Genomic DNA, 14,376 nt, shown 5'->3' on the forward strand with positions numbered 1-14,376 from the left:
AACTTAAATTCTTCTTAATTTTATCTTAAACCTTCTTAAAATATACAACAAACATATTTTCAAATGAGCTTTATGTAATAAAAAAAAATCCATTATTTTAATGACATCGACACGTTACCTTTTTGCAACAATTGACTAATTTTAGCTGGAGGATTCGGGCATTCTTCCTAATTTTGATCATTTGAACCTGCCCCTGCAGGATAAGACATGGGCTATTCCAGTCGTTGATGTAATGATCTGTAGACGGGACTTTACCATTGCACTAATCTACAGAGGGGTGCGGTGGGTCGTCAGTAACCAGCGTGGCAGTCGTTGTTTAGGTGTCCTCCTGTCTTTTTCTGTTTTGTTTTATTACCGGAATAGGTATGTGAAATTTTATTAGATTTACTTCATCAGGGTCTCAAATCTAGATAGAGATATTTTTATTTGATGTTAGAGTTTTAGAATGTGTATTACAAACGACAGACTGAAGTCAAACAGCTCCGTTGCTAGCTAAGTTATTGTAATTATGTGTGATGCCGCGTCCTGTCAGCACAACAAGCTTTATCATTGACCACAAGTGCTCTTGTGACTATATTAAGACTATATTTGAATGTGGACGAACGAACTAAAATAATCTATCAAAATAAACATAACGTCAGCTATAAAAATTTTAAGTAACGTGACGTTACTCCGTTGTTGTTGATAGTTAGCTTGTGGGCTGCTCAGCTAATGTTAACACAGTTAGCAAAACAAACTCATAACCACAGTTTTATATACACAGTAATTTGTTTGTCTTAAAAGTAAGTTGATAAAAAAAAAAAAAAAAAAAAAACGTCACTGTAGTTTATATTGACATGGGTGCGGAATGACTTCTCGTCCTTCTTTTTTGATAACTCATACATTCGTATAATGTTTGCTGAACGTTTTTCACTCAGGGAGAAGCCTAACAAGCAATACGTCTCTTCTATTTCAGTTTTCATATTACAGATTTGGCAAAATGTCTAGCAAAAGGGCTAAGGGAAAAACCACCAAAAAGCGCCCCCAGCGGGCCACGTCGAACGTGTTTGCCATGTTCGACCAGTCCCAGATCCAGGAGTTCAAAGAAGCCTTCAACATGATCGACCAGAACCGCGATGGCTTCATTGATAAGGAGGATCTGCATGACATGCTGGCTTCATTAGGTGAGGACCCAATAGAGTTGGCAAGGCAGAAAGGTTAAATCTTTTATCCTTGACCTTGGCCCTTATTAATGACCCAGCTTCTTTCTAATGGACTACACTTTTTTCTTCACCTTCTTTCACATAAATGCTATAAAAAAAATTAGCATAAACTCAGCTCTTGATAAACAAATTATATATATATATATATATATATATATATACACACATACTAATAAGGTACAAACTATCTTTAGAAAATCAATATATTGCAAGTCATTTAGAGTTTTATTTGCATTCCTTTTTTTCACCTCTATGAGTGTGTCACCTCTAGGAGTGTGTTTGAGTATATACACATAAAATATACACCGTACACACATGAATTATGTGAACAAACTCTTTTATTTTGAATGCGATTAATCGTTTGACAGCACTAAAATATTTAGTTAACAACATTCTTCAAAATGTCTTCTTTTGTGCTCAGCAGAATAAAGAATTTTATTCTGGAATTTATTTCGGGGTGAAATATCACTTTAAAAGTTACATTTAATCAAATAAAAACTGCTTTTGACTGATAGGTTATTTCGTTGTTAGGTAAGAACCCCACAGACGAATACCTGGAGGCGATGATGAATGAAGCCCCTGGTCCCATTAACTTCACCATGTTCCTCACAATGTTTGGAGAGAAGCTTAATGGCACAGATCCTGAAGATGTTATCAAAAACGCATTTGGTTGTTTTGATGAGGAGGGGACGGGTAAGCATGAACAGTAACACTGGCGATCTGTATTAGTCTGAAGTACCAAAATTAAAGGATTATATGCTGTATTTGATAAACATTTGTTAGGTTATTATTAAACGGGTTGCCTCCTTTTTCCTAGGTTTTATTCAGGAGGACTACCTGAGGGAGCTCTTGACCACTATGGGAGACAGGTTCACAGACGAAGAAGTGGATGAGCTGTTTAGAGAGGCCCCTATTGACAAGAAAGGAAACTTCAACTACGTAGAATTTACGCGCATCCTGAAACACGGTGCTAAAGATAAGGATGATTAGGAAAAGGCCAAACACTACTGAAACTAATGAAAATTACACTGTAACACTATTACATGTATAATGGTCTTCTTTCCCCCCACATTCATGGGCTAGTGCAAAGGGGATATATTCATCAGCAAGGCAAAATCATTGGACTCTACTGGACCTTCTCTTAAACAGTAGACTTGTACATATCTATGAAATAAACAGACATGTAATCTGTGGTAAACCTCAAAATGAATGAATGCTGTTCTGGTATGTAAATGTTGAGAAATAAATTCTGGAATTATTCCTTGTAGCCTGGAGTTGCTGGATATTTACACCTTTGTAATAAACAATTTGAAATAAGTTAACTCATCAGATTTTCATTAAAGAATGTGGGGTATTTTATGAAAAAAATAGTTTAAAGTTCTTCCCAACATTTTTTTTACCATTAAAAAACGGTATTTTAACATTTTAATTCATAATATAATTAAAACCTAGTAGAGATAGGATTTTACAGAACAGGACAAATTGACAAAAATGTACAGAGATGACACAAAAGTTGTCTTCAAATGTTTAATTTCTCTCAATAACTACACAACAGCATTTTAGACAGAAATTGATGGGGAAAACCACCAGTGGTTTGAAGCACCCTGAGATTTAATCATGATAAAAACTAAACAAGGACTATCCATTCTGAAACATTTTGCTTAGTATATTTTTCTATCCAAAAGTTTTACTGCATGAAACATATTGAATTAGATCATTTATTTATTTTAGATCCTTTAAAAGGATATTCTTCCAGCACCATTTGTTTCTCTTTGATCGAAATAAGATTATAAATCCAACATCTGTCAGGCTAGATAACAGAGTTTCAAGAGAGAACAGTGTAGTCCAGATGTTCAAAACTCCTTAAACCTAGCCAGAAGTATTTCCAAATATTAACATGAAAAATCTCAACTCATAAGAAATGATATCAAATAGTTTCGAATGCTGCCTGTTCTTCTCTGCGTGACAGGTGCGTGTGTAGGTTGTGGGCGAACTGCAGGACCACCTCCAGTGCCAAAGCTTTCAGTGAGGTTCTTCATTTACAGCACCAGTAACTACTGATGTCTGGAGTCTTTCTTCATGATCATTCTGCTAAGGCTAAGTTTTTTGTCTGAATCTTAGCCAAGTGATCTGATATTCCAGCTTCAATTTTGTCACACTGAGCTAAGAACCCCTGAGCACGAGGAAAATAAAGAAAACAATATTTAAGAAATGGTATCAAATAATGGTCATGGGTATGTTAAAGTCTAACGTGCTTAATTAAAATGCAATATTAAAGTTATAGTTCACCCGTTAATATTTATATCCAATAACATAAATGGGTTTGTTTCTTCATCGGCACAGATTTGGAGAAATTTAGCATTACATCACATGCTCACCAATAGATCCTATGCAGTGTATGGGTGCCGTCAGGATGAGAGTGCAAACATCTGATAAAACATCACAATCATTCACACAACTCCAGTCCATCAATTAGCATTTTTTAACATTTTCAACTTCATACCGTTGCTTTCTGCTAACATTCTCCAGTGAAAAATTAATCTAGTCTTAATCAGAAAAGAAATATTCACAGATCAAGCATTGCATACAAGTGAAAACGGTTATAAACAAATATGCTGGTTGATTTTGATATGAGAGGACAAATGGGGATGGACTGGTATTTTGTCCAAAGTGTCAGTTGAAAGTTAAAACATCTGAAGGACTGATTTGTTTCTTACAGACATACACCTTAACACTTAACAAGATATCAATTGATGGACTGGAGTCGTGTGGATTACTTGTGGATTTTTGTGATGTTTTTATCAGCTGTTTGGACGCACATTCAATGCAGATGATCTGTGCAAGTGAACAAACTCATCTCCATCTCAAATGGCCTTAGGGTCAGTACATTTTGAGCAAATTTAAGTTGTGTGTGAACTATTCTTTTAATAAGTCATAATCGTACCTGAACAGTTTTCACGAGTCCTTTTTTCTTCATCCTGCAATCACTAAAACTCTCAGGAAAGCTCTGTAAATAATCAATATAAAGAGGCACAAATTAGTTTTACTGATCAATGGAAGCAATCAAATATTTTCTTCCTTGTTGTGTCATACATCCAAGTGTAATAAAATGCATTTACAAAATAGGTAAGGAGAATTTTCCTTTCATGCCTACTTTAAAAAACAATATAACAACAACAAAAAACAATTACCATTCCATCGATTTCCTCTAGGATTTTCATGAACTGCTCAGAGGCAACTTTCACCCTGTGGTCCAGTTTGTTAAGAGCCTCAGCTTGCAATTCTTTTGCAAGAAAACCCTGTAAATAATCCATTGAATTATGAAATTACCATATTGCCAGATATATAACAAGTACAGTGTTCGATAAGAGGAATAAATTGATTTTTGTCCATGTCACACATACATTCTTCAGTCCCGTGAGTTCACCATCCACCTTCTCAAGCTTCTTGGCGGTTTGTTCCACTGACTTTTCAATGTCTTTGAGCTTTTTAAGTTCAGTTTCCTCCTCTGGGCTGTTCTGTAAAAATAAAGCAGCTTGTCAGATTCAGAAATAATTACAGCTCTATCTGTATGATTTGACGAACGGCACATTTTACCCTCTTTCCAATCATCATCAGTTTACAACCCTGCTTTATTCCAAAGCTGGACAGCGGCTCCTCCATCTCCTTCAGGGATTTCCCTACAACCGGAACAACATAATGTTACAATTCCAGTCATCCAGATTTTATTTCATTCAACAACACAATGTCACTGTTGCACTGGCACAGACTAACCATGCTTTTATTTCAAACACTGCATCATTCTGTTGAGTTCAACAAATGATAATTTCCGTAGTTTATACCCAAACACAGGTGGCCATTTGCAGTTGAGTAAATGTAACGCATGAAGCACATGAAGAGTGTATACTGTGTTACCTTTAAATATGACTTTCTGGGATGGTACTGGTACTCCCGTGGCTTCTGTCAGCGCTTCACACAAATCCTTTAACAGAGGTTCATGTCCATCCTGTGCTGTTAAAGTGATGTTGTGTTTGGTTGTGACTGAGACAAGGAGAACAAGAAGACAGGTTTGATATTCAAAATGATTCAGAGAGCTAACTGGCACCGTTATCTGCAAATACAGCATTGACATTTAAACATTAGCTAAACGAAATTAGATTACAATTAACCTGGAAACTCAAAATATACATTGCTAGCGTCAAATTGTAACTAATATTGGAATAAACGCCTGTGGTTTAGAGGGATGTACAAATACTGGTAGCTAGCTTCAACACTGTCGTACCGTTTAAAGTCTCGATATAAATATCGACTACATTTATTTTCGATATATATTAATGTTTTAAAATATAAAAAGGTAGTCGGGTATCTTTACCATAAGCAACTGTCACTGTCATAGTGTTCTCCGCCATATCGGCACACTATTAGCTAACGAGTCACAACTTTACAGTGTATACACATGCAACCGGAAGTGACGCATGTGTGTACGTCACGCCCGCTTTCTGCGCCGCATCCATCTGTCCTTCTGTAGGGAAATTATTTAATAGATAAGATTAATTGAAAAAAAAAAAAACATGGCTCTTACCTTATAAATTCTGTGTCCCCAAAAAAGGAAAATAACTACATTTAAAGTCCATAATTTATACCCCACTAAAGAGATTACATCCACATTTGGTAATGCTCATTTGAATTGTAATGTCTGTAATTTCAGTATTGAGTCTATTGATCCATTTAATTCATCTTTTTTTTTTTTCAATTGCTCCCTTTTTAAGGAAATTTGGTCTGACGTGTCAAAATAATTTTCTTCTAAATCCAGTGTAGACATTGAATTACCTATGTGTGATATATTTTGTTATTTTTCTCGTTGTAAACATAGCATAGATATATAGGAAATGTTTTCTTATTTAATTGGGAAAATATTATATTCATAAATGTAAATTTTCTTCGACATTCCCAAAACGACATAATTATTTTCTTGGCGACTATGCAGAATTACCTAATTATAACACTATAAAATATTAATACTAAAAAAAATTGTCACATTTCTGAAACTGTATAAAGATCTGATGAATGTTACATAATTTTGATTTACTACCTCTGTATTTCTTTTGTCTTATCTACATATTATTATTTATTTGTGTCATCCAATGTTGTATTTATTTGTTGAAGTTAATGGATTATATTTGCAATAAAATAAAATAAAAAACAAGATGAACAAGACATCATTGTTCCTAAAAGTACAATTTATTTTCTTACACAGGTAATTATTTTACTTGGAAATGGGCTAAAGCTAAGCCAAATTGTTAAAATTTTATAAAATAAATTTTATAAAACAGAAACGCTAAAAAGACTTATAAAAAACTATGTTACTTTATTTTTTTTATTTCCCTGGCATATATATATATATATATATTGTGTGTGTGTGTGCGTGTGTGTTTGTATTAATATGTACATAATTGCAATTGCATAGTCTTTCTGTATCACTGTATTTACTCCATAATAATTCGAAAGGATAAAAAAACAACAACATTTTATAGATAACTGAACTGTTTTTTCTTTTTTCTTTTTTTGAGAATGTCATTTTAGAATGTAAAAAACAATACATTATGCAATTATTATTCAATTAGGAAAATACCATATACGCAGGAAAAGGGGGCTTTTTGTAAATCAAACTACACAAACACTTTGATGAAACTATTGTAAATGCAAAAATTTTATGTTGTAATTAATGTGACTGTAATACCTCTTGTTCAGTCTATCCTCTTGTTCTGTTTGTTTTTCTTCTAAAATGTGTTATTGCTGCATGAATAGCCTACTTGCTCCACAAAAATGCTCAGCTTTGTTCAAATACCACCATTTATTGCATCTCTTACAGGCTCCAGTGATGCATTTCACATTTCAAAATATTTCAGATCTTGATGCATAACTAACAATGAAGTTTGTTATTAATAAAACCAGGTCATTTTAATAATCCAAGCAATATTTGGAATAGCGGATGGCTGCTCCATGCAGATTCTTCATTCATGCTTCCCAGAACTATTAACTTGAAATACTTGATCAGTGTCAACAATTCAACAAGTTTCAGAGTCCAGCATGAAGCAAGACACACTCCATCTTAACAAGAGCATACAGTCAATAATATTAATTAGAAAATGTGAAATTACTATTAAGAATAATATGTTTATATGTAATTAATATAATTAATAAGTTAATATGTAATGAGAATTTTAATGTAATGTTTTTGGAGAAAAAAAAAATCTCCATGCTCTAAAAATACATTTCTTCAATAACTTGACTATCCCCAAACTGTTTGTATCTAATTTTCGTTTGGACATGCATTACTATAAAGGTATGTTTAGATAATGGAAAATTAATAATCCAAAACTCTGATTAATGAATGGATATTCCAGGAGTTTTACTTGGATATCTACTGTAAAAACTGTAATCTCATCAGAATTCACTGGGTTATGAAAATCAGACGAACATGTTAACATGACCAAATTCTAAATAAACCTGGAAAACCACACTTCATGTGATCATGTTAAACATTAAACTGAAGTTACAATACTATGTGCTAGACTGCATGGGCAATGAATACAACACATTCAATACCACCAGCACAAGAAAAACTTCCTCCTCCAGCTGTAAACAACAAAAAAAAAACACTTTTCAGAGAACAGATTCTTATGTGGCAGGGATCTGTGGTAGACCAAACTCATCCACCAGAACGCCATCCTGAGAGATACAAATACATATATGCAGTGAGTAAATCACAAAGACAAATAATGACGAATGATAATGAATATGAAGATTTTGTCATTGAAATTGTATTAATTGAATCTGTACCTTATTGGTTTTAGTGTCGCTAGGCATTCCCTCAGGAATGGAGGGTGCAGACGAGGCTTCATCTAAGTAAGAGCTGTCATCATCCAGCAGTAACTCATCTCCCAGAGCATCCAGCTCTGTAGCAGAGAAAAAAAGTGAAGCTCTAAGCTCCACACACACACACACACACACAGACAGACAGAAGTACCTGCTTCTAGTTCATCCTCATCGATCTCTGGTGTGCCATAGCTGCGACTGAGAGCTTCCTGCACCTCGTTGGCCTCTTCCATCATGTCTTCCAGTTGATCCTGCAGGTCCTATCAGTCACAAAGAATAGTAATGAAAGTGTACTTTATTACCACTGATCATCAATCAAAAACATTGCTTTAAAACAGCCAATATCAAAATGATTAGTGTATATACTTCAATCTGATCCATTTTCACTTGTTTATATGCTTTCTTCATTTCTTTTGCTCCAATCTTCATTGCCTCCACCTACAAAATAATAAAACATATGTAGAATCTAACAGTTAAAATGAATAAGGATGAATGAATAAATTAAATTAAAAATTAAATAATAATAATATCATATTTTAGTACTGATAATATGGACACAAAATGAATTAGCAAAATAGAAAAGTTCAAGTTCTTTAAAGTATGTTCATTTCTGCACTCAAAACTTGGTCGGGGCTCCTTTAGCACAAGCTCCAGCATCAGTGAGGTGTGGCATGGAAGTGATCAGACTGTGGACTGCTGAGGCACTATTGAGCCTTCAGATTGTCTGTATTGTTGGATAGATTGTTTCTCATCTTTCTCATGAAAATAGATTCCATATGGGGTTCAGGTCAGGTGAGTTTGCTGGCCAATCAAACACAGTAATATCATGATCAGCAAACTACTTGGAAGTGTTTTGGCACTGTGGACAGGTGCTAAGTCCTGCTGGAAAAAGGAAATCAGCATCTCCATAAAGCTTGTCAGCAAATTAACACATTAAACACAATAAACCATCACAAGCAGATGTCACAGCATCCCAAATCATCAGGAAATTTCACACTCGACTTCAAGCAGCTTGGTTTCTGTGCCTCTCCAGTCTTCCTCCAGCCTCCAAACCTTGATATTTTATTTATTTATTTTATCTGAAAAGAGGACTTCGGACAACTGAGCAACATTCCAATTCTTTTTCTTCTTAGGTAAGATTCTTCTGATGTGCTGGCTTAGTAGCCTTTTTCCTGAAGACATCTGAGCGTGGAGACTCTTGATGTACTGACCCCAGCTTCAGTCCACTCCTTGGGAATCTCTCTCAAGTGTTTGAATCGGCTTTGATTGACAGTATTCTCAAGCTTGTGGTCATCCCTGTTGCTTTTGCACCTTTTCCTACCCAAATTCAACTTTGCATTTAATATGCTTTGATGCAGCACTCTGTGAACAGCCAGCCCTTTCAGTAATGACATTCTGTGACTTACTATCTTTGTGGAAGGTGTCAATAATTGTCTTCTGGACAACCATTATTGTTGTATATTATAAAAAAAAAAAAAAAAAAAAAAAAAAATATATATATATATATATATATATATTAGGAAAATACCACATTAGAAAAAGTTGGATCTTAATTAATAAATAAACAAACAAAAATTTTATGCATTAACATTGCTTGGAATAATTTGGATAATAACACAAATTTACTGTTGTTTTTGTGTCCCTTAAAGACTGGATTGTATAGTTGGCTTGTTCCATATTAAATGACTGCTGGGAAAGCTGATCTCTTTGACCCTCATACCTGCATAAGATAGTGAAAATAATTTAACATTATTATTATAAAACATAAACTTAGATACTGAAATAGACATTTCACAATTACAAATGAATATTAGTAGAGGGAAAAACTCACATTCTCTTTTGTTTCAGCACTCTCATTGCCTTCTGTTTCACTGTATTCTGTAAAGAGATTATTAATTTCATGCCTACAGAACTCTGAATGATTTATAGTGGGGTCCAAATATCTGAGACCACATATAATAAAGTAAATTTGTGAACTTGAAAACTTCTAAAGATAATATAATGTTTAATAGTACATAATATAATGTATAATATTAGTAATGTATTATACGTTACTTCAATAACAAAGTAAAATTAAAAAAGAAAAAGACAAAAACTCAACAAAATGACTTAAGCCTTAAAGGGATAGTTCACCCAAAAATGAAAATGTGATGTTTATCTGCTTACCCCTATGGCATCCAAGATGTAAGGGACTTTGTTTCTTCAGTAGAACACAAACCAAGATTTTTCACTCAAACCGTTGTAGTCTTATTATGTAAGTGGATGGGAATAACAGCTTAAACATACAATAAAACGAATAAAAACATACACAAACAGAACCAAATGAAACCCTGCGGTTCGTGATACACTGCTGTATTAAGAGAAAAAATGATCGGTCTGTGCAGGAAACTGAACAATATTTATATTGATTTTTAACTCTGATTCATTACCGCCACCTATCTCTCAAGTGGACCATTGACACTCCTAATTGAGATTGTGGATAGAGTGTCAATGGTCCACTTGAGAGATAGGTGGCGGTAATGCACTTATTAGTCTGCGATCCACCATAAAACAAGAAGAAAAAGAAGACACCTCACACGCCTGCTTCTCAGAACGCGCATAGAAGGACGCACTCTAGTGATGGGAAGTCTGGTTCTTTTCCATGAACCGGTTCTTTTGGTCTGTTCGTTTTAATGAACTGTTGATCAACTGTAATGAACTGTTTAAAAAATAATCGGTTCTTTTACGCCCTGACGTAATGACATCATTCGCGATGACGTAATGATATCAAGTTTATTGTCCCAAGCCGGGATAAAAAAAATACACATTCAAATATATAAAGTCAGTTATCATAACTTATCATAACTCAAGCTCTCAAACCGGTCATGTCCGAAAGAAACGGTGAACCGAAAAAAACGATGCAACAGGTTCTTGACTCGAGAAACAAAGTCATCTACATCTTGGATGCCCTGGGGGTAAGCGGATAGACATTACATTTTCATTTTTGGGTGAACTATCCCTTTAAATAAAAAAAAAAGTAAAAAAAAAAAACGAATTCAAAATATGAATAAAAATTATTCAAGTATCTCAATGATAGAAAATGTATAATGGCTCGAGTTCTGCTATCATAGGAGGACATACAAAACTAAGACATTCATTATTATTTTTCAATTAAAAATTTCAATTAATTAATAGGTTGTTTTGTTGATAATAACGTATTGAAAAATTGGATCTCAACTGCATGTATACTGTTGTTAGAATAGGTGCATCATTGCATGAACTCGAGTTTTTGATGCTTACTTTTGAGGGTCCATCCCTCATCTTTTTCATCTGGTCCTTATACTTCATTAGCTCTGCGTCGATTCTCGCTATTTTCTTATCGATCGACTCGATCCTCGTATCCACCTATAATGGGAACAGCACACAGCATCCACAGTAACGTTACATCCATGTCTGACATGCAAACACCAATCAGGATGCTGCACTCATGTTCTGGGAGACAGTCACAGCAATACACTACTTACATTGCCTATGGAGTCAGAAAGGTTAGGAACAGGCGTTTGTTTGCTCCGTCCGAAAATTCGGTTCATTTTTAACGGGACTGACACTTATTTACTTTGTTAAGGTATCTGAATGCTGATCACAGCGGGCTTGTTCCGGTTGGTCCTAGAATACCGTACACACCATAATAAAAGTCACGGTTGAAGATTATCATCCGCTGTTTTTCTGTTGGTTCCCAATGGTAAAGCTTTAGAAATTCCCTAAATTCAGTTATTCTTAGGTTATTGAAGTATATGTTTCTCTTTCGTCTCATTTTCCCCTTGAAATTGTTTCGTCACATATCTTTTTAAACCAGCCAACATAAGGAGACGAACGAATAAATAAATGGTTAACTTACCTCATTAAACATTGCAACCATTGGTTTATTATTATCAGGTTGATAGCCTATATTTCATAACTGATTTGATAAGATCATCACTTATAATTGAACTGGGCTATTATTATAATTTGTAAATAATAGGCCTAATAATTATTATTTTTGTTTTTATGCGTAATTAAACTTTGAACACCAAATATATTGAGTTTTTAACTTCAGTTATCTATAAATTAATGAATTTGATTAATTACATTAGACAATCTGAGACATCTGACTCCTGCATTCAAAAAAACATTTTTTTAATGTTATTTTTTAGCAACATTCAGGTACATATTACCTATCATGTTTATTTAACCACCATGATCTGATGATGTAAATTCACTCCATTCCAGTCAGGAAACATAGACTAGTATTTCAATTGAAAAAAAAAAAAAAACATTATGGAGGGTGTAAGTACAGATAAGTAATTTTCTCTCACAATATATTTGTAATTACACACAGATTCTATGGAAATGAATTGTAGGCTACATGTTCGTTCTCTGGGGTCGTTCTGATAAACAGATGTTTCACAGTTTCACAGCGTGACCTTGAAGCGCTATGTTTATCCATTAATGTCTACCATGGCAACGTTAACACTTCATCAGACTTACCAAGAACTAGATTTAACTGGGTACTGACAGAACCGTCTCTGAAAACTGTTAATGTGCACATAATCTGACAAGGTTCTGGACAACTCTGTAAATAGAACCCCTCATTTTCTGTTCCATGAAGCCTTCCATCATTTTAACTTTCAAAGCATGTTGTATGAAAAAATATTTAATGCACGTTTACAAGGACTGTAAATTCTGTAAGTTTACATTCCAAAAAGAGTGAGAAATTTAGCAGGATGGTTCCTATCCACTTGTATTTGGACTACTAAATATCTCCTTTGATGTTCACTGAAAGAAAGAAAGTCACAGTATCATTTGATAAACTGAACATTTATGTAATCTTAATCAGATGTTTTATATTAATTCCATAACATTTCATAAAAAAATATCACCAGTTTACAGAGAGTAAATCTTCTTCTTTTTTTTTCTGAATTAAGGCTATAGACAGTGTCCATTGATTATCATGTCTTCCTTTTTGACATATCTGAGATGTTCTCATAATGCTGACAAGCATCAAAGGTGTGGAAAAAAGAATGTGTCTCTTGCTGTTTGAAATAGACTATAAGATGCACAATAAGTTGCCATGGGGATACTGGCTTTGTTACGTGGTTGCGCCTCTTTCATCTGGCTTTGTTGTCTTAAATGAATTTTCGGATGCATCATTCAGTCGTGATGGATGAAACCCCCATGACTGACATCTCTGAACAGAACATGACTGATCTCAACACTGATTCTTACAGTTCAATTTATTGACAATATAGTTTTCAAATACAGGTAATATTATACAAGCAAGGTACAACTGATGGCATAGCAAAGTTAATCTCATTTCAAATTATTATTTTTTTCTTCAAAAATTGCACATATTGAAACACCAGCTGAGAAACAAAACTTGCTAACACATTTAAAATCTGCTGTGATATAATAGTGCACATTACTGAAAGTACAGTGGAACTAACAGAAACTTCTCTCGTTCTGCACTTCATTGTCTTATAACACCATAAAGCATCTTAGATGACCAAATATTAGCAAAAATGTCATATATATTGATTTATGAAAAACCAAAGGCACAAAGGGCATTACATTTTTCAAAAGAATTTAGCAATTCCTATACTGTTGTGGCAAGAGCACTGATGATGTCACAATAAAGGAACAGAACTACAGTAAAAGATTGCATTTTTACAAATGTCAAGGCGTATTGCCTTCACAACCTAAAGGTTACATTACAAATACTTACAAAAATCAACTGTTACATCAATAATGTCAAAAACAATGTACATTTGAACTGTTTTCTACCATGGAACTGATTTTGTATTTCCTTTTCATCATAAATTGCATTTACATAAACATTACTCAGAAATCACTACATTTTCATTGTCAAACATGCAATTGAGATGTACATCTTTTTTGTAGGTCTAGAGAAAAGATAATACATTGTATTAAGCATGAACAAGAAGTAGATTCAGTCCTTTTGTTGGTTGTTTTAAAGCCCTATTCCCAAAAAACAACAACATATAAATCTGTAGACTCCCTCTAAGGCAACTTAGATCTACTTAAAATACATAATCCTTCATACATAATCATTCATAATCCTTTTCAGATATAATCCTTCAATCTAAATCAAATACGGAGAATATAAAGCACTTGTCAAACAGTAAGCAGTTCTGAAAACACTACATTCACTTTACTTAAACTGCTGTAGACTAAATCGTTTTTCCCTTACCATTACAGATATATAGTTTCCTGAGTGATAATTATGTGACACTGTTGATTAATATACATTGATTTATAC

The 14,376-nt window shown here is 33.9% G+C and overlaps 3 protein-coding genes across 3 annotated transcripts; 1 reads left to right on the plus strand and 2 right to left on the minus strand.

Moving 5' to 3' along the window:
• Positions 1 to 277: 277 nt before the first annotated feature.
• On the plus strand, positions 278 to 2,192 carry LOC113045729 (myosin regulatory light chain 2, smooth muscle minor isoform-like). The gene is made up of 4 exons (XM_026206332.1): positions 278 to 363; positions 956 to 1,163; positions 1,734 to 1,895; positions 2,020 to 2,192. Exons 2-4 carry the CDS (start codon positions 980 to 982, stop codon positions 2,190 to 2,192), a joined length of 519 nt encoding a protein of 172 aa, XP_026062117.1. The 5' UTR covers positions 278 to 363; positions 956 to 979.
• A 523-nt stretch (positions 2,193 to 2,715) lies between these two features.
• Positions 2,716 to 5,666, minus strand: LOC113046413 (BAG family molecular chaperone regulator 1-like). The gene is made up of 7 exons (XM_026207267.1): positions 5,575 to 5,666; positions 5,118 to 5,243; positions 4,800 to 4,882; positions 4,607 to 4,720; positions 4,394 to 4,501; positions 4,147 to 4,209; positions 2,716 to 3,375 (listed from the first exon to the last, which is right to left on the minus strand). Exons 1-7 carry the CDS (start codon positions 5,609 to 5,611, stop codon positions 3,286 to 3,288), a joined length of 621 nt encoding a protein of 206 aa, XP_026063052.1. The 5' UTR covers positions 5,612 to 5,666; the 3' UTR covers positions 2,716 to 3,285.
• A 1,272-nt stretch (positions 5,667 to 6,938) lies between these two features.
• LOC113045730 (charged multivesicular body protein 5-like) lies at positions 6,939 to 11,717 on the minus strand. The gene is made up of 8 exons (XM_026206333.1): positions 11,585 to 11,717; positions 11,361 to 11,465; positions 9,913 to 9,959; positions 9,708 to 9,801; positions 8,448 to 8,519; positions 8,233 to 8,341; positions 8,046 to 8,161; positions 6,939 to 7,934 (listed from the first exon to the last, which is right to left on the minus strand). Exons 1-8 carry the CDS (start codon positions 11,648 to 11,650, stop codon positions 7,884 to 7,886), a joined length of 660 nt encoding a protein of 219 aa, XP_026062118.1. The 5' UTR covers positions 11,651 to 11,717; the 3' UTR covers positions 6,939 to 7,883.
• Between the last annotated feature and the right edge of the window lie 2,659 nt (positions 11,718 to 14,376).

The sequence above is a fragment of the Carassius auratus genome, chromosome 27, assembly GCF_003368295.1.
Source record: "Carassius auratus strain Wakin chromosome 27, ASM336829v1, whole genome shotgun sequence".
Lineage (NCBI taxonomy): Eukaryota > Metazoa > Chordata > Actinopteri > Cypriniformes > Cyprinidae > Carassius > Carassius auratus.